This window comes from Talaromyces amestolkiae, assembly GCF_001896365.1.
Source record: "Talaromyces amestolkiae strain CIB chromosome Unknown scaffold4.1, whole genome shotgun sequence".
Lineage (NCBI taxonomy): Eukaryota > Fungi > Ascomycota > Eurotiomycetes > Eurotiales > Trichocomaceae > Talaromyces > Talaromyces amestolkiae.
The window spans coordinates 449,198-472,176 of NW_024468040.1; the positions used below are offsets into that span (position 1 = coordinate 449,198).

Sequence of the window (22,979 nt, forward strand, 5' to 3'; positions counted from 1 at the left end):
ACATCTCTTCCTCTGATTGATACTATCTCTCTCCTCAATATATTTTATCCTATTTTCGCATTGTATTCTTCCCCGGCATCACAGCAAGTGACCTCGGCAGACGAGTCTCGGCCATTCATCCGAGCTGGGGTGTCCGACCACTGAGGAATTGGCGGGGAAAGCTGTCCCCGTTTTGGTCCGACCGACAACCGGCGGTTAAGAACTTACGCTGAAGTCAGGCGAGCTGTGAGTCAACGTCAGATTATCCGCTGTTGGCTTGACTACCGCTACTCAAAAACAATTGATATCATTGTTTTGTACCTGGGTATACTGGTGTTGAATTAAAAGGCATTGGGCACGACCTGATGGCCATTGATCGCAATCATGTGGAAGGCGTCAGATAAATTGATGGCCACCATCAAGCACTATGCAAGCTTCCCCGCAACTGGTGTTTCGCTCCGACAGATGGTGCAATTCGGCGAGACTCCGTCTCCTGGTTAGTATTGACTGAGAGATTGTCGATGGCGATGGCTGATGGATTATAGGCACCCTGTTTAGAGCTTCGCAATTTCTCTCTGAGGAGCTGCCGATCCGTCTCGCACACCGCGTCGAGGAATTGAACCACCTTCCCGATGGACTGAACGAGATGCCCTCAATCAAGAAAGTGAAGGACTGGTATGCGCAGTCATTTGAGGTGAATATATGGAAAAAGACGCCGATGAAGACAGAGCTGACGTAATTAGGAAATCATCAACGTCCCCAAACCGTCTCTTAGCGAAGAAGTCAAAGCACACCTCATCCGCCCAATGCGAAATCACGGAAAAGAAATAAAACCTCTCAGCGAAACAACCTGGAATCCGAGCATACGAGAAGGACAATATCGATCATCTCCGGATTCCGCTATAGCCCTCAACGGCAAGGAAAACCACGATGCACAGCACCATAAAGGCACAAATGGAAATGGAAAAGGGAAATTAATATTGTCGCGGCGGTATTTTKTCCCCGCTGATGACTATGCGGATTGGCCGCCCGAGATTGATGCCTATAATCAACGATTTGGAAAGACGCTACAACAAATCAAGCGAAGGCACGATGGAGTTGTCACAACTGTGGCGCAGGGTATACTAGAATACAAACGCAAGCGACAACGGTTACAGATTGACTCGAGGATACAAGCATTTCTGGACCGATTCTATATGTCGCGTATCGGAATCCGTATGTTGATCGGACAACATATTGCGTTGACAGAACAGACACATGCCCATCACCCTAATTACGTCGGAATTATATGTACAAAGACAAACATCCGCGAAGTCGCTATGGAAGCGATTGAGAACGCACGGTTCGTGTGCGAAGATCATTATGGACTATTTGAAGCGCCTAAAGTGCAGTTGATCTGCAAGCCAGACCTGAATTTCATGTATGTGCCAGGTCATTTGTCACACATGTTATTCGAAACTCTCAAAAACTCGCTACGAGCCGTCGTCGAGGCTCACGGCGCCGAAAGGGATGATTTCCCCGTGACCAAAGTCATTGTCGCAGAGGGTAGAGAGGATATCACAATCAAGATCTCGGACGAAGGTGGCGGTATCCCCCGATCATCTATCCCGTTGGTATGGACATATATGTATACAACAGTGGACCAAACCCCAAGTCTGGACCCGGATTTTGACAAGAGCGATTTCAAGGCTCCTATGGCTGGATTTGGCTACGGATTACCAATCAGTCGACTATATGCGAGGTATTTTGGCGGAGATTTGAAGCTGATTTCCATGGAGGGGTGAGTTCTTTCCAATCTGTAAAGAAAGAAGAATACTAACATGAGTAGATACGGAACCGACGTCTACCTCCACCTCAACCGCCTATCATCTAGTTCGGAACCACTCCATTGACAATCACCAGTCATGAGGGATGGGCGTGCACGATTCACATCATTCAATCGCCTACACCCATTTTACCCAGAGCCTGAAGTTGATGCGACTCAACTAGACTCTAGGAAGAGAACGAAACCTTCCCACGAAGAATTCGTAGCACGATCATCATCCCAAGGATTGACGCTTATGAATGCACAAGCTTTACGACAGCGATTGAAGACGAGAGAGGTCTCGGAGCGGAAACAAGTTGCGGACGTGGAGTCGACGCTCCACGCAGGGTTTTGGTTGATCCATCAACCACTAGCCTTGATTTTATTCTTGATCCTTCTGCTGCTTGGATGGGAAAAGGAATTGGACGAGTATGATGATATCCCGATTTCTTTTCCTTCTTTATTATTACAAAGTGTACATTAGGGCCTGCAACGGCAGGTATATATGCATGTTATAGGTATGCATAAAATAACCTCTACGTGCGGTATGAACGAATAATCATTTTATTCCTCACTATGTCTTCTTCGTGATCGTGATAAGAGAAAGGTAATGACGTCAAAAATCAACAAACCTGGCAGAACACGTTGATCAAACTAATTAGGTAAATTGATACTGCGGTCTGCCCTAAACCACGGAATGGATATCCGTCTTAGTTTAATATTTATAGCTTACGGACCTTGCTAAATTGTACATGTGCCTTTATAGGGTGGGCAAGTTAGGTCCAGTCGTACCTGAACAAGGCCCTAGGTGCTGTATAGTTGGCGTATCCCTTGCAGGGCTGTCGGTCGTGCCAAACTTCGACCCGAACAAAGGTCTGGACCAACGGGACATTCTTTGTTTCTTGCTTATAACTGCGTAGGAGTTGGCCTTGTTTGTGAGGTGCATGTTATTTTCTATGCCTGCACATTAATAATCTGAGGTTGTTCGGAGGGAGAGTTATGGTTGGGTTACCAAGCTTTCGAATTTGTAAAGAGAGACCACCGCGTTAGTCAAAGATAGAGTCTCAATCATTAAAAGGCATCGTTTTCGTGTCTACGGAATTCTAATTAATGGTTTAGCATGTATGGATGCCTGCCATCTCCTACATTGCCCCCATCCGCGTCCCCAAAACGCCCTTCACCGGTAGCGCATTCCACAAGTCGTTCACGCGAGCAACCGGATTCTTCGTGCTTGTCTCCTATAGTCAATGAATTAGTCGTGTACAAAATTAAAACAGCATCAAAATCAATAGTAAAGTTTGACTATAGGACATAACGTACCGAAGGACTATGCCCGTGTGACGAGATCTACTGCGTGAACATTTGACTTCAAATTTGTCTAAACCGTAAATACAGCCGACCATTCCAGTTCAAAAAACAAGATCCAGCGTGCTATAACCATAAAACTAGGCGCGTAATTGCACATACCACTTCAACATTCTCAACTCACAACCTTGGACGTACCTCTCCGCATCCACCTCCATTCCCAGCGCTCATTGGAAGATCCTGGATACCTCGAGAGACAATCCATTGGACAAGGAGACAAACAAGGCATCTGTCAAGCTGACAAGGCTAGTATGGCTAGCAGTCTTCTCTCCTACACAGTCTCTCTCTCATTCGATCTTCTTTCCGTGCCTTCTGCTTCTATCGAGTCAGCGCGCCGTGTGGTGGACGACATTTTGACACGCAGGTTTTTGTTCAGTAGGGACAAGAGAGATTGATCCCGTCCGCTCGCTGTTGTGTTTTGTTTATCGTTCTGGTCAGTCATTACCTTTGTCGGTCTTGCAAACGCATTTTGAATACTCCTACGTACAGGAGATGGGGCTTTGAATGTTGTCAAGATAGTCGGAAATACGGATCACGCGGTGCGCTTTGCATTGATTCAAAACAAGCATAGGCTACTTGCTTATAGACTGATCAAAGCAAGCTGACGACGGTGGAAAATGGCGGAGGATATGAAACACAAACTCACAAACCTGAGTACGCGGAGTACTCCTCACATCCGGCTCAACTCAGGCCGTCATGAACCCTTCGTTGATATGGAAGATGATGGACGGGAACGGCTCAAACATACACTCTCAGCACGATCTATGCGCCGCTCACCAGTTCCAGCAATTATCAGACATTCGGCAGCGCCAACAACGGCAGCATCAACACTTGTAGAAGGGGCCGGAGGAGGTGCACTGAGCGATGGTGGACTGATCTCACCACCCCTGATATCCCCCACCGAATCCTCAGAACTCCTCTTCCCACCACCCCGCAAAGTGCGACGCTCTCGCAAAAGTCCAGATCGCTCTAAATCGCCTTCTGTGATGTCCTACCGCCGTACCAGCTGGGACGACTCGCACTCGGACCTGAGCCGGGACAGTCGCGGATTCCCATTTGACCCCTTTGCGGATTCAAGAGCACCCTCTCATGCGAGCAGTGATGACGAGAATGTGAATACGCAGACAGTTTCGGAAAAGTATAATATTATGCCGACGGAAGGGCTGTTGCTTTTCCCGGAGGATGTTGAGAAGGATGATTACTTGCATAATCCTGATCCGGCGGACAGGGAGAGGGATTGCGATATATGTAATACGAGGGGACTGGTTAATGTGGGTGGATTGGCGTTGTTGGTGACGGGGATTGTGGCGCTGTTTATTATTTACCCTGTTACGTGCGTTCCCCCTATCATTCCTATCGACTCTTAGTCAGGGAAGGACTGACGTTGGAGTAGGACATTTGTGGACGGCGTCATCCAAGGCGCTCGAGACCCATGCACACTGGACCMGATGTGTATTTCAATGACAAGACCGCTCTTGAAGAACATCAGGACTGGTCTTATTGATCCTACAACGCCAAAGTCGGCCATGACGAAAAAGGCGGCTGATGGTACTGAGTGGCAGCTTGTCGTGAGTCTTTTTATCCCTGTTGCTTGGTTCAAGAGCTAATGGTGATAGTTTTCCGACGAGTTCAATACTCCTGGAAGAACGTTCTACGAAGGCGATGATCCGTTCTTCCAGGGGGTGGATCTGTGGTACGGCGTGACTCAGGATTTAGAGGTATCTACACATGTGTCGTTTATCACAAATTAGTCACTGACATTAGGACCTGTAGTGGTACGACCCGGACGCAATCTCAACATCCGACGGTGTCCTCGAAATCCAGTTCGACAGCTACGACAATCACAACCTCGGTTTCCGATCTGGCATGCTTCAATCCTGGAATCAGATGTGTTTCTCTGGCGGCCGTTTAGAGGCTAGTATCTCCCTCCCTGGTCGAGGCGACACATCCGGTTTCTGGCCCGGTTTCTGGGCAATGGGTAACCTGGGACGAGCAGGGTATGCAGCGACTACAGATGGGATGTGGCCATATAGTTACGATGATGTTTGCGACGTGGGCATCACGGCAAATCAGAGCTCAACGGATGGATTGAGCTTTTTGCCTGGTATGCGTTTACCGGCTTGTACTTGTCCGGGAACGGATCATCCTTCGCCTGGGAGGTCGAGGGGTGCGCCGGAAATCGATGTTATTGAGGCTAGTGTGACCGTGCTCGATGAGATGCAGGATCGGATTGGTGTGGTCTCTCAGAGTCTACAGTTGGCGCCGTATGACATATGGTACTTGCCTGATTACGGTATGCCCCCGGTATTTTTTGTCTTAGGATATATTTCCTCTCTAATGCTAAACAGACTTCACTGCCGTCTACAACCCATCCGTCACAACCATCAACACCTATCGTGGCGGCCCCTTCCAACAAGTCGCCTCCGGTCTCACCAACCTCAACAACAACTGGTATGACGGCAAAGAATACCAAATCTACGCTTTCGAATACGCGCCCGGCTCCAAGGGGAACGTAACCTGGTTCGTCGGCAGCGAAAAAACCTGGACCATCGACGCCCAAGCTGTTCGACCCAACGGCAACATCGGCCAGAGAGTGATCCCCATGGAGCCCATGTACCCAATTCTGAATTTTGGTATATCGCCATCGTTCGCGATGCTGAATTGGACGGGTCTCCAGGAAACGTGGCCTGCTACGATGAGGGTGGACTATATTCGGATTTACCAGGATCCGAACGAGATTAGTATTACGTGTGATCCGGCAGGTTATGAGACGACGGAGTATATTAAACAGCATGCGAACGCATATCATAATTCTAATTTGACTTTGTGGTACGTATTTCTTCCTATCATCTTCGGCGTGACAACGATGTGCTAATGTTTACTGGTATAGGTCGCAAACTGGGTATGACTGGCCCAAGAATTCATTCGTTGATGGATGTTAAAATCCTTTTCTCTCTTTTTTTGTCTCTTTTCCTTTCTTTCTTTTGATATCAAGTTCGTCGATATGAACATATGTGGGGAGTAAATCATTGCCATTATCTTTTATACAGAGCTAGAAATGCATCACTCTATTTCTTTCCTTCGATTTACATGAAATCACGAGGGTAGAACTGCCCACTTTGAATAAATCATCACGGTCATTTAGGACATTGGCTCCATGTGCACCCATAGGGATCAGGCTTTGGAGAATCTTGGACCTGGTCGGTTTCAATGAGGACATTACATGTAGAGTGTTCACTTTCCCATTCAAATTGAAACAGAAATCATTTCTATTATATCGATGTAGTCGTCTCTATAGGTTTGTTGGAATACTCTTGCACCCATCCTTGCTTCGTGTTTTGGGATGACCTTGGTCAACCAACAATAAAACCTGTATTTCGCGAGATTCACTACCGGAGCGCTCGAAAAAAGCCTGCTTCATTCATGAATTTAAAAGTATCTGGGTTAGATAGTGCTGGAATCCTCCTATCTACATTCTGTTGCTGCCGAGGGCTAGACGAACACTAGCCCTGAACCCTGGCTATAAAATCTGAGTCGACGACTCAATATCAGTTCATCATTCCATCATGTCATTCTAGTTGGGCCATCTCAGCGAAATTTTCACTCCTTCAACACTACATGTACACCTCTATACTATGACTGGCACCATCTGGGCCCGAGTGAAGGATGACGGTCAAAGATGTGGAAGAAAGTCTCACAAATTACTTGGTACGACCAAGAATCTTCAAGTGCCCTGGAAGATGAGCCACACCTAGGCAAGAAACTGAACGATGAAATTGTATCCAGCAAGAAGAGAAAGTTGTATCACCTCACAAAGTCGAGACAGGAATTCGGAAAGACGACGAAGTTGAATTGGAAACCCAGCGAGACAACGAGTTTAAACGGATAGATATGGTCAGCGATCAGTCCATTCGTGAGCTTGGAGACCTCTGGACCTTTCTGTTAAACAATCTCATAGCAGCTGAAGATATCAATGAAGAAGCTTCAAGAGTGGGGTATAAAATTTCAGCTCTCTGAGGCTCATGTAGACTGCGAGCAAGGTCTAGTGATCCGGAGGACTGTTTTCCATAACCTAGATCGTAACAATGATCCATACGCGAAAGCCTTCCTTTGCCACGCAGCTTCCAATCCCACTGGGTCTACAAGAGACTTGCGGATCCCTAAAGAGCGATTTCACCCGCCCGAGTGAGTCGCTTGGTTCAAAATCTGTTACCCTTTTCTGCGAGCTCAAAGGGGAATGACGGTGACACGGACGGATTACTGTGGATGCGGATAGTTTGAGTATTTCTTACGAACCTGTTGCAATAGCTCTATATCTCTGTTTTCCACTTTTTGATCTGCTAACAATAAATCTCGTGGATCATGTCAATCTTCTCCTAACATTCGATTTTAAGCCCGAATCTATCTCTCACGTACGCTCCTCTAATACCGGGTTTGACGCCGGAGCCAGCTTGAGTTGAGTAAGACCACCCAAGCTACTCATTGGCAATGCAAGAATTTGCGGGGATTAGTGCTCTAAAATCAGGAGAATTTCGAAGTGATTTAGGGCTGACAGGATGAATTGCTTAGATAAACTACACAGAATTTGCTGATGAAGCGCGGAATTGATTCCGGTGCTGACAATTAGTCTTCGGACTGCACTAGAACTCCTTATTTACTAGTATTCGACACATAAGCTGAGTACGAAAATGACTGAAATAATAAAATGTATGGCTATCCCACCGGCACAGATTACAAAGATGGACCTGGCCATTGGGGGCTGACTGGTGATGTTGTAGTATTAAATATGATAGAGGAATCGTCGTTTACGACCAGAGAAGTACATTCGACCTAAGGCATTAACCATAACTTGCTAAAAAGATGACTGCACCCATCAAATTCTATTATTCCCCGGGTTCCTGCTCCTTCGCAGTACATATTCTCTTGTTCGAAGCCAATGTCCCCTTTGAACCTGCTAGAATCGAAATGGGCAACTTTCCCCAGGAATTCTTAGCTCTAAATCCCAAAGGTCGCGTGCCAGTGATAATCCTGAAAGACGAATATAACAACGACCAAGTTATCACCGAGGCACCTGCGATCTTAACTGCAGTATCTCTGCAAGTTCCCGAGAGGAAATTCTTGGGAAGCAACAACCTCGAAACTGTCCGAGTATATGAGTGGATGTGTTGGATAGCCGGGGTGTTGCATGGACAGGGGTTCGGAGGTTTCTGGAGACCGGAAAGATACATCAATGATCCTACAGACGAGGATGCACTGCGGTTACGGAAAAAAGGACTTGAGACTGTGCTCTCCTCTTACGACACGATTGAGAGCAAGTTGAATGCCTCTTCTGCGATATCCCATTCACCATTTGCAGTAGGAAGCGCTATGACTGTGGTGGATCCGTATTTGGCTGTTTTCTATCGTTGGGGGTTCCGGAACTTGGAGTTGGACATGACTCAGTATCCAAAATATACCGCATTGTGGAAAGAGTTGGAAAAGCTTGATAGTTTTCAGCAGGCTTTGGAACGGCAGACTGGGAGTTGGTAGCTAATATTTTATCCCAGCTCAAAACTACGCTCAAGGACGTGAAAAATCTCTTACCATCAAGTAGTTACTCCTTGGGAAGCATGGGATATTAGGGCTATTCGCACTGATAATACATTGGCTTCTGTGTTGAAGAAAAGAATCACCCGCTGGAGAAAGATAAGAAACTTTGTCGCCATATGTAAGGATAATATTAAATTTGTAAATGGTATAAATTCAGAGTTGGATTCGTGATTGGGTTTCAAAGCTGTCTTGATAGGCCATCAAGTCTTTGGATCGGTGTTACAAGCAATACAACTAAGTTCTAGGCTTGAAATGGTATGCTACTTGCACTCTGTCTCTTGATATCAATCCCATTTCTACAAACAATCACAAACTCGGCGTAAACCCCTCAACCTTCACATCCCACCCCTCCGGGAAATGAGGCCCCTCATCTCCATCCCAACCACCAGCCATCATAGCAGTAGCAAGCAATAACCCGCCCGCATCCGGAAAATACGGCGTTGCAACTCTATTCCCTCCCTCCGGATAACCCGCGTCATCAAAGACATAGTACTCATCCAGAAGATAGGCAACTGCCTGCTCCGCATTCCCCAATCGCAGGCTATTCATGGCTACCATACTGAAATCCCAGCCATAAACGTCCGCAAAATCCCACAGTTCGTTGATGAGGTCGGCTGTGTGCTGCAGAACGGTTAGGTTCAGGGGCGAACCACTCGATGGGGGCGGCAGCAAGCCGTAGATACCGGTCATGGCTGGATGATCTTGTACGGTCGTAGTTCCATTCTGCCACATATTCGGGATCCCTTCGTAGACGGCATAGGCGTCATCGATGATGGGGAGCGGAGCGAGAAAGTCGCGGACAAGAGTCCAATCCTTTGGAACTGGGAGAGATTGTCGTTCCTTCCACTGAATAGCGACATCAAGACCGAATCGCCAATATGCCAGTTCAAAGGTTGGATTTATTGTAACGTTGGGACTCGTGTTTTCGCTAACGGGGTACATTGGTGGTCCCAAATCGTATACCTTTGTCGTAGTGTTCCACCAGGCATATGACGCCATGAAATCCGCCGTGGCGGTGACAACTTCATCCCATTCCTGCAGTGTCTTTTTGTGCGGGAACGCTCTATAAAAGTATTCAGCAAAATGCATGACGTGAGGTTGCTGCCAGATTAGAAGAGCGTTGATTTCGCCGGGGGCGCTGCGGCCCGTAGGATCGGTCATTTTGCCCCATCGTGCGCCTGCGTAGCCCTGTGCTGTGGCGCGATCCATGCTGGACTGAAGGAAGCGTTGATAGGTGCCTGGGGCGTTGCGGGAGAGGAGGTCGTAGTGGCCCCAGCGAGCGAAGTGGAGGGAGTGCCAGAGGAACATTTCGAGCTTTTTACTCAGCTAGGTTGAAAATGAGAAGTTTGGGAGACTTACGTGGAACTTGCCGTACCAGCCGTTGTTTACAAGTCCTACCATAGTGTTAGTGGCATGAATTGAACATGATTATTAAAGTCGAAGACATCGTACCAGATTCTGTCACGCATCATTAGTAATATTCTGAAATTCGCGGCCTCTTCATAAAAGCGAACATACCTTGAGGAGGATTATCCGACGCCTCATTAACAGCAACAAGATACTGCGAAAGCACAATCCGGCGCTGAAGCTCAGTCGCATTTGCATTATCAGTAGCTGAGAGATCAATAAATGCACCCGAAGTCCAGTAATTGTACCACCACGCTTTTGATGCACTCGCAATTGCGTTGTAGGATGGCAGACTCTTTTTAGAAGTGTTGGGATCCGCTGGGAAGGAGACAACGAGATGTAAAGTCTCCGTTTCTGAAGATGTAAGGACGAATTTGTTCGTTCCAGCTAGATGTCCAGTGATAGAACCTTTTTTGGTACTCCATTGTGCATCGAGGCGGACGGTGTTATTGTCGATTGTGTGTTTGAAGGAGGCTGTACTGCTTGTTGATTGCACATTGACAGTATTATTTGTAGTCGCCTTTGTGTCCCAAACGCCAACATACGGCGCATCGAACTTATTAACATCCGGATATGGAAAGTCAAAAACCACGCCCAGGTCTCCTGCCGTCAATAGTCCAGAATTAATCTCAATGCCGAGCACGGGCTCTGATGGATGACACCAGACCTGCACCGAAACATTGGATCCATTGTACTGGAAGGACGAAGTGATTGTACCCTCCCACAGGTCCAAATCCTGGGATTTGTCCAGCAGGCTCGCTTCAGTAACGTTCTCGCCGTCAAAGTAAAGGCCAATGTTAGCCATACTCAATCTCTGAGGATTCTGAATCAGCCAATTCGAGATATTATTTTCCGCTGGATTGGGCATGTCATAATTGACAAGGCGGCCGTGAGTCCACCAATCTAGGCCGGTGAAATCTGCACATCACCAAAATTAGTCAAACCTCCCTTCAAGAAAGGAGGTAGACTTACCATCAGGTGCCGTCTGCCCAGGCGTGACCGGGAGACTAAAGTTATGCCATGCGGTCGTACTCTGAGTCGCGAAATGGGCAAATGTCTGTAATCCGGTGACATCGGCGCCGAAAGCGAAGTTGCCGTTTCCGACTTGTAGGGGTGTTGTTGCGGAGCTGGCGTTGCGGTGAGGGTTGAACGATTGAACGATGTTGCGGCGTTGGGAGGGTGGTATAACGTCTTTTGCTAGTACTGGCGTTGTGGCATATAGAAGAGTTAAAAATTGAAACTTTGAGAAGTACATTTTGATCCGAGACAAGCGATCAGCTTGCTTAATCCCATTAATAACGTGCACATCCTAAGTTCTGATCTTAAGCTACATGTACTTCGCAATTGCCGCTATATCAACTATACTTCCAAAAAGAAAAGAATCCTTAGACTCGGCAATTCGGGGTAATACCATTGTTTAAGGTTAACCGGCCTCGATTTAATGAATGATGACAAAACGTGAGAATCCTCCTGAGGCGTATTGTGGATATATTACTCGTGGACTTTATACAACTTCATTTCTCCGCCCCCGCGTAGTCTACAAAATTACCCATACAGGAAATAATTTCTCGACATGCGGGGTAGAGAATGTCGATCTTTAGGTAGGAGCTCTGATATTAAGGCGGAATAGCCTAATGTCTTCTCTGCGGCTTGGAGTCTTGGAAGGGACTCATCTTCACACAGATTAGATCGCCATACGGACCATAAAATGCATTGCTATAAGCCAGAGTCATTATCAAACCTGTCATACAGAATGTGCAATTGCAAAGTTATGAAGTGTAGAAATGAAGACGATGCATACAGCAAAGTAGATACAGCGACGAGATGGAATTAGGGCTCCATGGATCACGCGACCAGCCAATCAGATTCAGATTCTCTTCATCCTTGGCCCTCGCATCGCTCTTCTCTATCATCAAACAGTCATCTAGATGATCATTCAAATCAATCAGTCATAGTCACATTATCAACTATATCTCGAAAAAGAAGAATTAAGCGCTCATTAATCTCATTGAGATCAGCCTCCCTCGAAACATACATACAGATTCAAGCTCCTCAGATTCAGCCTTCTCCCGAGCGGAGAAAGCTTATCCCAACAATTTTAAACAACTCGCAGCTCAAAATGAACCAGATAACAATATCCTCCGACTCCGACTCCGACGCCAGCGTGTTCGCCACCTCAACAACCACCAACCGCCATCCCCATCCCCAATCCTCCCATCATCATCACCATCATTACACTCAACACCCCACACTCCCCATCAACACCGCTAACAACAACAACAATAACCCGACCTCCGATAAACCCGACAAAAGAAAAACCACAACCCACCACACCCACGAAACAATGCACCTATCACACACAATCCTCTCCTCGAAAGAATTGCTACTTCTCCACAGCCTAGCCGCAAATGAGTCTGTGCCGCGCACGCGACGACGGCTCTGGGCGCAGGTCATTGAGGCTGATGATCCCGTCAAGGCTGAGAAATTACTCTATGATGGGGCGCCTTCTTTAGGTCCTTCAGGTCTTTCAGGAGCCGGAGGAGGAGGAGGAGGAGGAGGAGAAGGAGGTACGACGGTTGTAGGAGGGTTGAGGGTTGCGGCGGGGAATGTTGTTGATGTTGTGGAGATGGGGGATGGGGATGGATGGGAAAGACTTCGGGTCAAGAAATCTGCTAGTAGATCGCCGATTGTGAATAAGACTTCGTCTTCGCCGGGAGGGAGTTCGAAGAAGGGATTGCAGTCTAGGAGAGTTGTTTCTGGGGAGAGATCGGGATCACCGTTGGCGTCGCCTGTTGTGAGGAGGGGAGGGAGACGAATAGAAGATGATGGAGATGTTGATATGGATATTTCTTAGTCAAATACGTGGGAAAAAATGGTTGAAGGATATACTAATAGATACTGTCTCGAATTTAATAGATAACACAACTAAGAAAGTCATCGATCATGCCGCAAACAAACTAAACCAAGATACAAAAGTAATATACCATTTCCGTCATAAGTGTATTTGAATGGTGGTATGTGAAAGAATAACAATATGAAATCAAGAGGGATAGATGTGATGGACAAAAAACTCTTTGTAATCATAATCAAAACAGAAAGATGCAGCTGGGCATTTTAGGTAGGACATCATTTAGACATCAAAGGTAGCGACATTAAGTAGCCTCCGACTTGGCTGAGCTGGAGTTACCATTGGCAAAGTTGCCATTGGTAGATCCACCAGCACCATTACCTCGAGGGCTACCCTTCAATCCAGCACCAGCACGCTTGTCGTCATCACCGTCGTCATCGTAGTCTTCATCAACATCCATCTTACGAGCAGCAGGTTCATGCAATGGTGCCGGTTCCTTCCGACCAGCTTCTTCCTTGACAGAAGGAGCTTGATTATCAGGTCCAGCGGATGGCGGGTTAGACGCTGGCTGAGGTCCTTCAGACATAGGTGGGATAGTAGAAGGTCCAGCAGGTTGCTGCATATGTTGGATGGATGGAAGCGTAGGAGGGTGATGCGCAGCTTCGGAAGGATGGTAGTTCTCGTTGGCGCGACGCTGCTCCTCGCGACGTGCCTCGGATGAGCTACGGCGGTGTAACTCAAGTGGAGGGGTGGCTCGGCGGCCAATCTCGTCCTGACGAAGACGACTCTCTTCGTTTGCAATCTTCTTGTTTGGTCCCTCGACACTGTCCCAGTCGCGGCCACGCTTCATGGCAGATGTAGGACGGTCATCAACACGATCACGGGCTGCAGCATCGGCGGCTGTCATGGCAGAGGCTGGAGGAGGCGCACCTCCGGCAATGCCTGCGCCGCCTTGGATACTAGGACCGTGATGGAATTGTTGGTGAGGGTAAGTGGGACCTGGAGAAGAAGGACGATCCGAGATCTCGCGAAGTGGTCGAATCTCAGTAGGAGGACTGAAAGGACGAGCAGGATAGCCTGGAGGAGGAGCTGCTCCAGGAGCCGGAGCACCATTGGGACCGAGAGGACCACCGCGGAAACCAGCGCCATTAGGAGGACGATCGTGAGGACCAGGAGCGGGGGCTGCAAGCTGCGGCAAAGTGTGTGACTGAGGGTATGCATTAGGTGCTGGCGATCGAGGTGCCGGCCCACGGGGCTCGGGGAATGCAGATCGTAGATCCTGACGAGGGCTCGGGTGCTGTCCAGGAGCTGGACCGCGAAGACCTTCACGCGGCTCGTAGCCTGCTGAAGGCTGAGGAGGATGTTGAGGCGCGTTTTGAATGTCATTGATACCGCGATTCCAGTCAGCAATTTGACGAGGAGGGGCTGGGGCCTGTGGTGGGGGACCACCGGTTGGAGCAGGAGCTCCCCATTGAGGAGCGGGTGGTGCACCAACACCTGGTCCCTGGTAAGCCTGAGGATGGATGTCCTGTGGAACTGGCGCTGGAGCGCTGCCCTGCGTCTGTCCTTGTGCCTGTCCCTGAAGCAGCTGCAAGCGAGCTTTGATATGAACATTTGTAGGATCCAAATCTGCTGCGCGACCGTATGCATCCAATGCGTCGGCGGTTTGATTGTTGCACGACTCGTACAATGTACCAAGGTCATACCAAACTTCCGAAATGTACGGATTGAGTCGAATGGCACGGGAATAGGCGTCAAGAGCGTCGCGGTATTGGTTGATCTGGTAGTAGAGAACACCAATTGAGCACCAAAAGGTAGGGTTACGTCCATCGCGGTAAACGGCTTGTTGGTAGGCCTCGTACGCCTTGGGGTATTTCTGTTGTGACATGTAGCAACGACCGAGAAGGTACCAGCTTTGAGCATCATTGTTATCTATAGACGTAAGCATAATCGTAAGACATAAGGAAAATTTTTGGTGACTCACCAGCGCTGACCGACTTCTCCAGATACTCAATAGCTTTTTCCTGGCTTGCGTAACTTGTGCTCTGCTGGTGATACAACCATCCGAGCTGCTGTAGAACCTTGGCATGGTTCGGATCTTTGTCAAGCACTCGACGATAGGCCGCTTGAGCAGCATCGAACTATTGTGTAATGTTAGCACAACCATACTGATCTGCACAGCGTCAGACGGAATCAAAATACTTACGTCTTTCTGTTGCTCATGAACATGACCAATTTGAAAGTAGATGTCTTCTTCGGTCAATGGACGGGGAGGGTCATTGACGATGTACTTGAAGCATTCCAAGCTCTGATTGAACTTTTGCTGTTGCTTGTATATTATTCCGAGACGGAAGTAGATTTCATTCGCCTTTTCAAAGTCGGGGGCCATGCGCATGACCTGAGAGAAAGCCTCTTCCGCGTGGTCGAGAGATCCATAACGATCATACAAGATACCAATACCGTACCACAATTTGGGTTCCTTCAACGGTAAAAAGTTAGCTTAATAAGACGCGCCTGAAGATACGACAAACCTTGGGATCTCTCAGGTGATAGAGCGCCTGCTGGTACGAAGTATAGGCTTCCTGCAGGTTGTCCATCATAAGATGACAGTGACCTAGCACGAAAGTTAGCAATGGTTACACGAATTGATGGAACGTGTGTGCATACCTAAGCTGCCCCATGTCTCCCCACTCTGAGGATCTAATTTAAGCACTTGCTGAAGATATTCGATGGCCTTCGGGAATTGCTCTCGAGTCCGCATGATTTGCGAAATGGCTGTCATCGCGGGAATAGACCATTGGTTGTGTCGGAGCGCCTGCTCGTACGCAGCCATACCGCCGTCGAGATCGCCCATCAATTCAGTCAAGCTTCCTATTTAACATTAGAGTTTGCTATTACGTTACTGTCGCGGTACATACCAATTTGGAGCCAGACTTGCTCGTTCAAAGCAGCAATCTTCTGCGCGGTGGTCAAAGGCGGGCCTTTCTGACCAGCGGATTGCACAGGGATGTGGCCATTCAATTGTGGATGAGCCGCGAGAGGCCCATGATGAGGAGGCACGCCTCCAGGCGGCGATGGTTGAGGATGGGCCATGGTAGTCCGTCACCGTGTCGCACGCAAACTTAGCTCCGATCAATCCGCGATAATTGTAGAGTTGGTTAATAGACAATAACGCGCAGGATGCGACCGAGTTGAGACAAGTAATTGGGTGTGTGTGGTGTTGTGTGTAGAGCTATCCGAGAACGTGTCGGAAAGGGAGCGTTGTCGTGGCTGGGCAACCGCGGCGGGTAGCGTCAGCCGTCGTCAGCCTTAGCAAGCGTAGCTCTGGAGAGCGGTAGTATGGGGGAAGGAAGGAAAGTGGAAGAAGGAAAGGAAAGAGAGTAAGGGGAGGGAGGTAATGTGGTAACCGGATGATGGAACCAGAAGGGGATGGAAAACAGATGAACAGCGTTCCAACTGGTAAGGAGAGAGAGATGAGAAGAGGAGGAAGAGCGAAGGAGCGAGAAAGAGAGAATGGGCTTTTTTCTCGAGGGGCGGGCGGGAAAGAGGGTGATTTTTGCCAAGATGCGCTAGTGGTTGTGTAGCTCTTGAAGCTCAGCCAGAGAGGGCAGTCACGGCCAGCAAGACAGGACGGAAGGAGGGAGCTGTTGTTTAGCTAAGCAGGGTGTTGGCGACGGGCAGGTCACTACGGGGGTATGGAACAAGGTTTGGCTGTTTTAGTGGTTGTGCTGCTAGCCTAGTATATACAGGTGGAGTGCCGTGCTAGTCCTGGCTGGGGCTAGTATGACTCTAGCGTGTCACAGCGGCAAAGCGGCCACCGGGGCTAGTCTGGGCCCGCGTAGTCCCGATGCGGAAAGTCGAGCACTTATGTCAGCAAGCACATGAGATGGCTCTAGTCCAGGGGAGGAGGGAGTGGGCCCCGATCACAATTGATCTGTGTAACGCGGTGACTGGCTGGCTGGTACGGAGAAGTGGAACATGCCAGCCTGAATGCGACGTCAGTGCACATCCCAGCATTAGCACATTAGCCGCCTTCTTCGCCCCATCTCTACGGAGTCCTCTCTACAACTTACTATGTACATCGTAGTACATGGTACGGCGTAGGAGTACTGCCTTGCACTGATAGACTCCAATGCTGTTTCATCGCAGTTCGATTAAATGGAATGATTCGAGTACGTTACCAACTTATTGAACAAAATAGCGATGACCTCAAACGAGTCACGTTGGCCGACCACCCAAACTCAATGGGATGCGGAGATGGCGAGGCGATGATCCCATCGCAACCGAGGACGGACATACTATGTAGTCGCACGCATGAAAATTCCAAAGCACGCCCGTTGACAATAGTACATAGAAACAAGGGTCAGAACGGGCGACCATTGGGCGAATCAACCGAGCCAGGCTACGTACTTGGACTAAAGTGTGTACTACTATGCGCGACACCGACGCCCTTTGTTCAGTTTGTTGTACTGACACCACGTTCGCGTCCACAGCCTACGTACCGCAAAGAGGGCAGACATGGTGCCATTTCTTTCACGAGTGCCAAGCCCCAAACCCGAGACCAGACCAAAAACAACCAAAAAAGGTCCTGTTTTAAAAAAGCCCCATCGGCTGAGGCCCTTGTTTCGCTGGTCATCAGCCAGCAGGAATCCACCGTGGCGCCCATCCAAGTTAAGTGGGCCTGTTAGTCAGCTTAGAAACCTTAGAACAGGAAAGAAATTGATAAAGAGTGGAGAGGGATCCACTGTCTGGTCCCGTCGGCGCATGTGGCCCGTGGGCAGCAGAAACAGTCAGTCTGACTCGGAGGCAGGGTGATTCGGAAGCCAGTGGTCAGTGGTCAGTGGTCACAAATCATATTACATAGTACATGTGCTAAGGTCCAAGGTACATGACGGAGATGGAGAATTAAGGACTAGCTTGCATTAGCCTGTCTCGATACCACTGCCGAGGGATTATTACTGCGTAGTAAGAGCACAAAACGGAGGCAATGCTTGTTCCTCGTAGACTTAGTACCCACCCACACTCGTGACTACGGAGTGGTAACGTAATTAATTATTTTTCTTATGAGCGAGGCTTGACTGGAGAACCGCTCGCACTAAGACTAGTGCCGGTCTGGCTCTGGGGACATACGCCGAATGTGGGCTAGTCGGGTATCCACTTCCGGTTTTACAGGCATTAATTATGCCCAAGCCCCAACAGCCACCATCCTTGTCCGGCTGTTTGACTTGACTTGACGAGATTGCTGCTGATGTGACGGATCGAGTGTGCGATCCATGGCAGTCGACGAGGCATCATCTATATTACATTAGTACATAGTACTTCCTTCAAGCCTTGCTCGATACATACGTACTGTCCCGACATTCTGCTAAGGATGTTTCGACCGAGGTCAGTCCAGGAAACCGCCGAAATTACCATCTTAGTCGCATCATGATACTATCATGCCAAAGGTACAGTAAAACCTCATGCTGCCAGTGCCGACCATCGGACAGTGACCACCCCACGAGGAAAAAGAAATGAGGTCAAGTCAGCTATGCAGGCTTGTGCGTGCATATACTACGTCCAATGCACTCTAGTCCGGAAGCGGGCTAGTGCATACAACAATTGATGGCAGGCTGCAGAACCGATGCACTATCACAGCCATCCGGACAGGTACATACGCAGTAAGAGCTGCATGATTATGTAATTGGTTGCACTTCCGACACGGAGATACATATGTACACGCAGATACGTACGTTTTCCCGAGAGCCAGACTGGGCTGTCACCTGCCACAGCGTGCATCAGCCACACCTTATCCATTAGGGGTGAGCCACGCAGCCACCTAGCCACATCGCCCATTCCGGGCAATTGCCTTCTGATTTTCTCGTCCCAATCTCCCGTGGAATTTATTCGCGATGAGGAAAAAAGAAACGAAAGTGAGGGAATATTTGGCGCTGTCTATCGTATAAATCAAGATCGTACAGACAGTCCTCAAATTAAGTTTTTTTTCTTTCTTTCTTTCTTTTTTTCTACGACACCTTACCACCACTAAATAGTCTGCGATAGCTCACTGTAGTCAACTCCATAGCACTGAGTCCTTACCACGAAGAATCCTCCGAATGCGATCGTCGGGGACTGCTCTTACTCCCTCCTACGACCGTTCCAGATATCGACATCCCAGACTCTTCAGAATAGAATTGACACGAACATATCTTCCTTACATTACACATTCCATCCTATCATGGTCGATGACATACATAGTCTTTCGTAGTTGGCATGACTTCAAAGTAAGGAAGACAAGGCATGTGGCAGATCAGATCCTGTGACCCACTCTGATGGAAAAACTTACTTTCTTCCGGCGCCCCCCGGCTAGCCAGCCGTTGCTCCTTACGTCGCTGTTTTTTTCTCCAGGAGTAGCGAGTATGCGTTCACTACGTTGAAGCTTGTAGGAGACTTTCAATTATACAGAAGCCTTTACCGTGCCTATGTACTTTGAAGGAAGTGTTTGAAATTATGATGGCGATGCTCTGACATCACTGCGCGACTCGGCCAATGATGGCGGCGATGTTTGGTGATCCTCGGGTAAGCTCATGTATGGGCTGTGATTGGTCAATGGGCTAGTTTTTTGTTCGCAGTGATCGATTATCGACGAGGATAAAGAGATCCCTGCTCCTGCTTGAGTCACGTCGCATGCGGACAGAGGATAATTGTATTAGACTCGCCACCCCCGCCCTGCTTCTCTTTTACGTGTTGATGTCGGAAATACTCCGTGCCCTTTGTCATATGGTCTGCTCGTGTTGACCTACCTCATTGAAAATATGCCCAAGCCCAGCTAAGTGTCTAGATGCGGATTCTCGCTGCTAGTCGTCATGTTCAACCTTGGAATGGCGGTTATCATTGACAGTTTTTGATATTGATACCTCAATTTAATGTTTCCTAGACACTCCTACCACTTCACGCTCTGAGTCTTGCCTTCTCGACTCATGAAGACTCGCTCACCATGTCGTTATTGAACGGATAGTGATTGAACGGATAGTGAAACGGCGTTTCTGCTCGAAGTTATAATGAATGTTCAGGGTTGACTGTATAATGCAATTCAGTCATCGACATAATCCCATGTGGTAAGCTGTAGTCCTTGAAACTATCGACTTCAACCGGGCGATATGATCATCAAGTCGGAAAAGGCGTCCGTCCAAGCATCGGCACGTCAGAGGCTAGATTGCTGTGCGTGAAAAACCATGACAGAGGAGTGATATGCGAGTTCTTCAATCCAGGCTGCGCCTCTGGTGAAGGGATGTCTGTCGAAGGTAGCTTGTCAAATGATCTGGTCGTGGTATCTAGCAAGAATTTGGTCGATTGTGGCCATGATCATTGTACAGTAGCTGCGACTTGTTCCTGACGGCAGATCAACGACGAGGAGGGTCTGTTCGATTTGGTTGTATTTGTGTACACCAAATATGTCAGATAACTAGTATTCAAACGATCCAGCTATCTTACGAACCTAGAAAACAAACTTGGAACAACCTGTGTCGTTTTTTTTTTAATGAACTCAGCCAGCGTTCATGGTTTCACATTCCTTATTTCCTAAAACATTGAAACGAGCATCCTACAAGAAGTAGAATGCATTCGTAGTGACAACGAACCATGAAGAGATAGACAACTTCTCATCTTCCGATGTTTGAGATTAGTCAATATTGTATAACGCTGGCAACAAATCGAGTTCCTCCTTCAGCAACGTTCCAATATACAGCGGTTTCCCTTTACATTCAGGGTTTTGCTATATGAATGATCAAAGATGAATGACCCGCTTTGACCATTAATCAATACGCTCGCTTCGCTCGCAATCCGTACAAATCTACCAGACTTTCTGTAACGGGAAAGATGAAGCTATTGCCGCACTCCGCCTCTTCATTTGAATGTTCAGCCCTAGTACTCAATTGGCTGCTTTTGAACGCCAGAAAAGAACTTGTACGAGGTTTATTGTTAGTTTTGGGTAAGCGCTGTAGGGGGAGAACAGTGAAGGTATTGGTGCATAGACTTGGTCTTGATGTTGTATTGAGAGGAGAAGAGAATATCCCATCTGATCTTCAGCTGCGGCTGAAACTTAAACCATGTGGAGGCTGAGATCTATATTTTACTCTCAGTCTTTTCTTTTAATTATTTTGGCGGTTGTGAATTGAGGCTTTTTGTTTCAGCGCCTCGTGTCGGACTGGGGCCGATGGGAGTTGGATATTGGTAGCTTAAACACACCCTATGCCCTAAAGATATCTAATATGTGAAGAATGACTAATTGTCGTTCTCATAGTTCTTTAAAAATTAATCTGCTTAGAGAACTATTATATCTGGTTGCCAATTAGACTGTATAGATTAAATTTGATTATAAAAAATTGTTTGATGATATTATCTGGTTAGAATGTGATTTTACATACAGAGGAGGGAACAGAGTCACGAAAAAAGCTATAAAAGGACCTAGATTTCTGCCTCTCATCAGACATTTTTGTTCATCATCCAAGAACAACATCCGTCAAAGGATTCCACACTATACATGTGAGTAAACTCCTGCCACAAATATCTTCATCTCTGACACTATCTGACAATCTTAGCCGTCATCGACTAGTCAATTCGGCCACAAGACTACAGAATGAAAACCTCCATCATCGCCACCTTCGTCGGCCTTTTAGCCTCCAACGCCCTGGCCGCCAACTGCGAGGGATCGCACTACGCTGCCTGGGGCGGTACCACCTGGGACGCCATCAACGCCGCCATTGCGCAGACTTGCAATTCCCAACCTTACAATTCTGGCATTAAATACGTCGAAGACATCCAGGGCTACGACGTTGCAGCCGCCGAAGCCGACGTCGGCACCGGAGGATCGCCAAATTGCTGGGCTGCTATGTACCAGATCCGAGACCAGTGTTTGGATACTGGGAATGGAAAATATGCTACGCAGGGCTGGTGGCAGTACGGAGACGAGTACTACTTCTTGTGGGCTTGGAGTGAGGCTGATTGCCGCGGCCAGGCTTCTCTTTCTGGATACAGCAACTCTGGCTGCTAGAGGATCTCTGTATGTTCATTAGGAAGATGTACTTGGTATTGAAGGGTATCCACTAGACCGAAACAAAGTAATCATACATTATTTGACATTTATATACTTACTACTTTGTGTTCTGTTGAAAGGGATTCGACAGTTACTATTATCAGGTCATCAAAAGCATCCAATAGACGCCGGAATATATCTTTTTTCTTGGCCGTTGAACCAGTACCGGAAGCTCTAAGCGGTCGACAGAATTTCAAAGCAGTGTTTGATCCCATTGCCTTCGTGCTGAGACTCCAAAGACAAAACAGGCAAAAGACCATCATGGACAGCTCTAGTAAGCGCTTCAAAGGTTCGGGCAACTTCCGCCAAAGACAACAAAGTGGACTAGATTCAGTCCATCGTTCGACTGAAAGTCCAAACGCGCTCTCATATCTATCAAAAGGCAGGTGATGTCGTCACGTCGGCCTTGTGCTGCTACCATTGATTCTCTTACACGTCCGCGGGATCCTGGAAAAAACAATTTGCTCCTTGATCGATAAGAAATTGCAGCTATCTCGACAGGACCAAACATGGCAGCAAACTAAACAGCATGGATATGTCATCCATGAATCCCAATCGAGCAAACGAGGAGAAACACACTTGTAACAAAGATGTACCAAAGTCCACAACATCACTTGGCGTGATCAAACGTTTTTATGCAACCGTCTTCCTAATTTCTGCAAGTTTACCAACCTGGATCACGCTCCATATAGCGCCACTATAAGGAATAACGCGCGGTAATAAGATTGAAATCGAGGCATTGCTTCCCCTCAGACTAAGTCTTGCCGCTCTCAAGCTGATTGGGTGCTCCTAGAAAATGCCCAAGAGGGCGCAAAATAGGATTTTTGTAGGTAGGTTTCTCTGCTCTGGTGGCATAAGCGGTAGTTGCAGGCTCGCCTGTTTTGCAAGATGAAGGATCCTGATAATCCTTTGGC

General features: G+C 47.9%; 6 protein-coding genes across 6 annotated transcripts; 4 read left to right on the forward strand and 2 right to left on the reverse strand.

Annotated features, from left to right (window-relative positions):
- Nucleotides 1-363: 363 nt before the first annotated feature.
- Nucleotides 364-6,090, forward strand: BHQ10_002743 (uncharacterized protein; the record flags this gene model as incomplete). The annotated part of the gene is made up of 9 exons (XM_040874922.1): nt 364-475; nt 525-673; nt 723-1,759; nt 3,804-4,481; nt 4,542-4,716; nt 4,765-4,866; nt 4,922-5,441; nt 5,497-5,977; nt 6,039-6,090. The coding sequence occupies 9 exons, from the start codon at nt 364-366 to the stop codon at nt 6,088-6,090; spliced, it is 3,306 nt and encodes a 1,101-aa protein (XP_040731247.1).
- A 1,918-nt stretch (nt 6,091-8,008) lies between these two features.
- Nucleotides 8,009-8,677, forward strand: BHQ10_002744 (uncharacterized protein; the record flags this gene model as incomplete). Its single annotated transcript, XM_040874923.1, has 1 exon — nt 8,009-8,677. The coding sequence occupies one exon, from the start codon at nt 8,009-8,011 to the stop codon at nt 8,675-8,677; it is 669 nt and encodes a 222-aa protein (XP_040731248.1).
- A 366-nt stretch (nt 8,678-9,043) lies between these two features.
- Nucleotides 9,044-11,399, reverse strand: BHQ10_002745 (uncharacterized protein; the record flags this gene model as incomplete). Its single annotated transcript, XM_040874924.1, has 5 exons — nt 9,044-10,051; nt 10,097-10,131; nt 10,190-10,195; nt 10,256-11,062; nt 11,117-11,399. 5 exons carry the CDS (start codon nt 11,397-11,399, stop codon nt 9,044-9,046), a joined length of 2,139 nt encoding a protein of 712 aa, XP_040731249.1.
- An 864-nt stretch (nt 11,400-12,263) lies between these two features.
- BHQ10_002746 (uncharacterized protein) lies at nt 12,264-12,998 on the forward strand (the record flags this gene model as incomplete). The annotated part of the gene is made up of 1 exon (XM_040874925.1): nt 12,264-12,998. The coding sequence occupies one exon, from the start codon at nt 12,264-12,266 to the stop codon at nt 12,996-12,998; it is 735 nt and encodes a 244-aa protein (XP_040731250.1).
- A 298-nt stretch (nt 12,999-13,296) lies between these two features.
- Nucleotides 13,297-16,085, reverse strand: BHQ10_002747 (uncharacterized protein; the record flags this gene model as incomplete). The annotated part of the gene is made up of 6 exons (XM_040874926.1): nt 13,297-14,924; nt 14,977-15,133; nt 15,199-15,471; nt 15,524-15,606; nt 15,660-15,863; nt 15,911-16,085. The coding sequence occupies 6 exons, from the start codon at nt 16,083-16,085 to the stop codon at nt 13,297-13,299; spliced, it is 2,520 nt and encodes an 839-aa protein (XP_040731251.1).
- A 5,524-nt stretch (nt 16,086-21,609) lies between these two features.
- Nucleotides 21,610-22,023, forward strand: BHQ10_002748 (uncharacterized protein; the record flags this gene model as incomplete). Its single annotated transcript, XM_040874927.1, has 1 exon — nt 21,610-22,023. One exon carries the CDS (start codon nt 21,610-21,612, stop codon nt 22,021-22,023), a length of 414 nt encoding a protein of 137 aa, XP_040731252.1.
- Nucleotides 22,024-22,979: the final 956 nt, after the last annotated feature.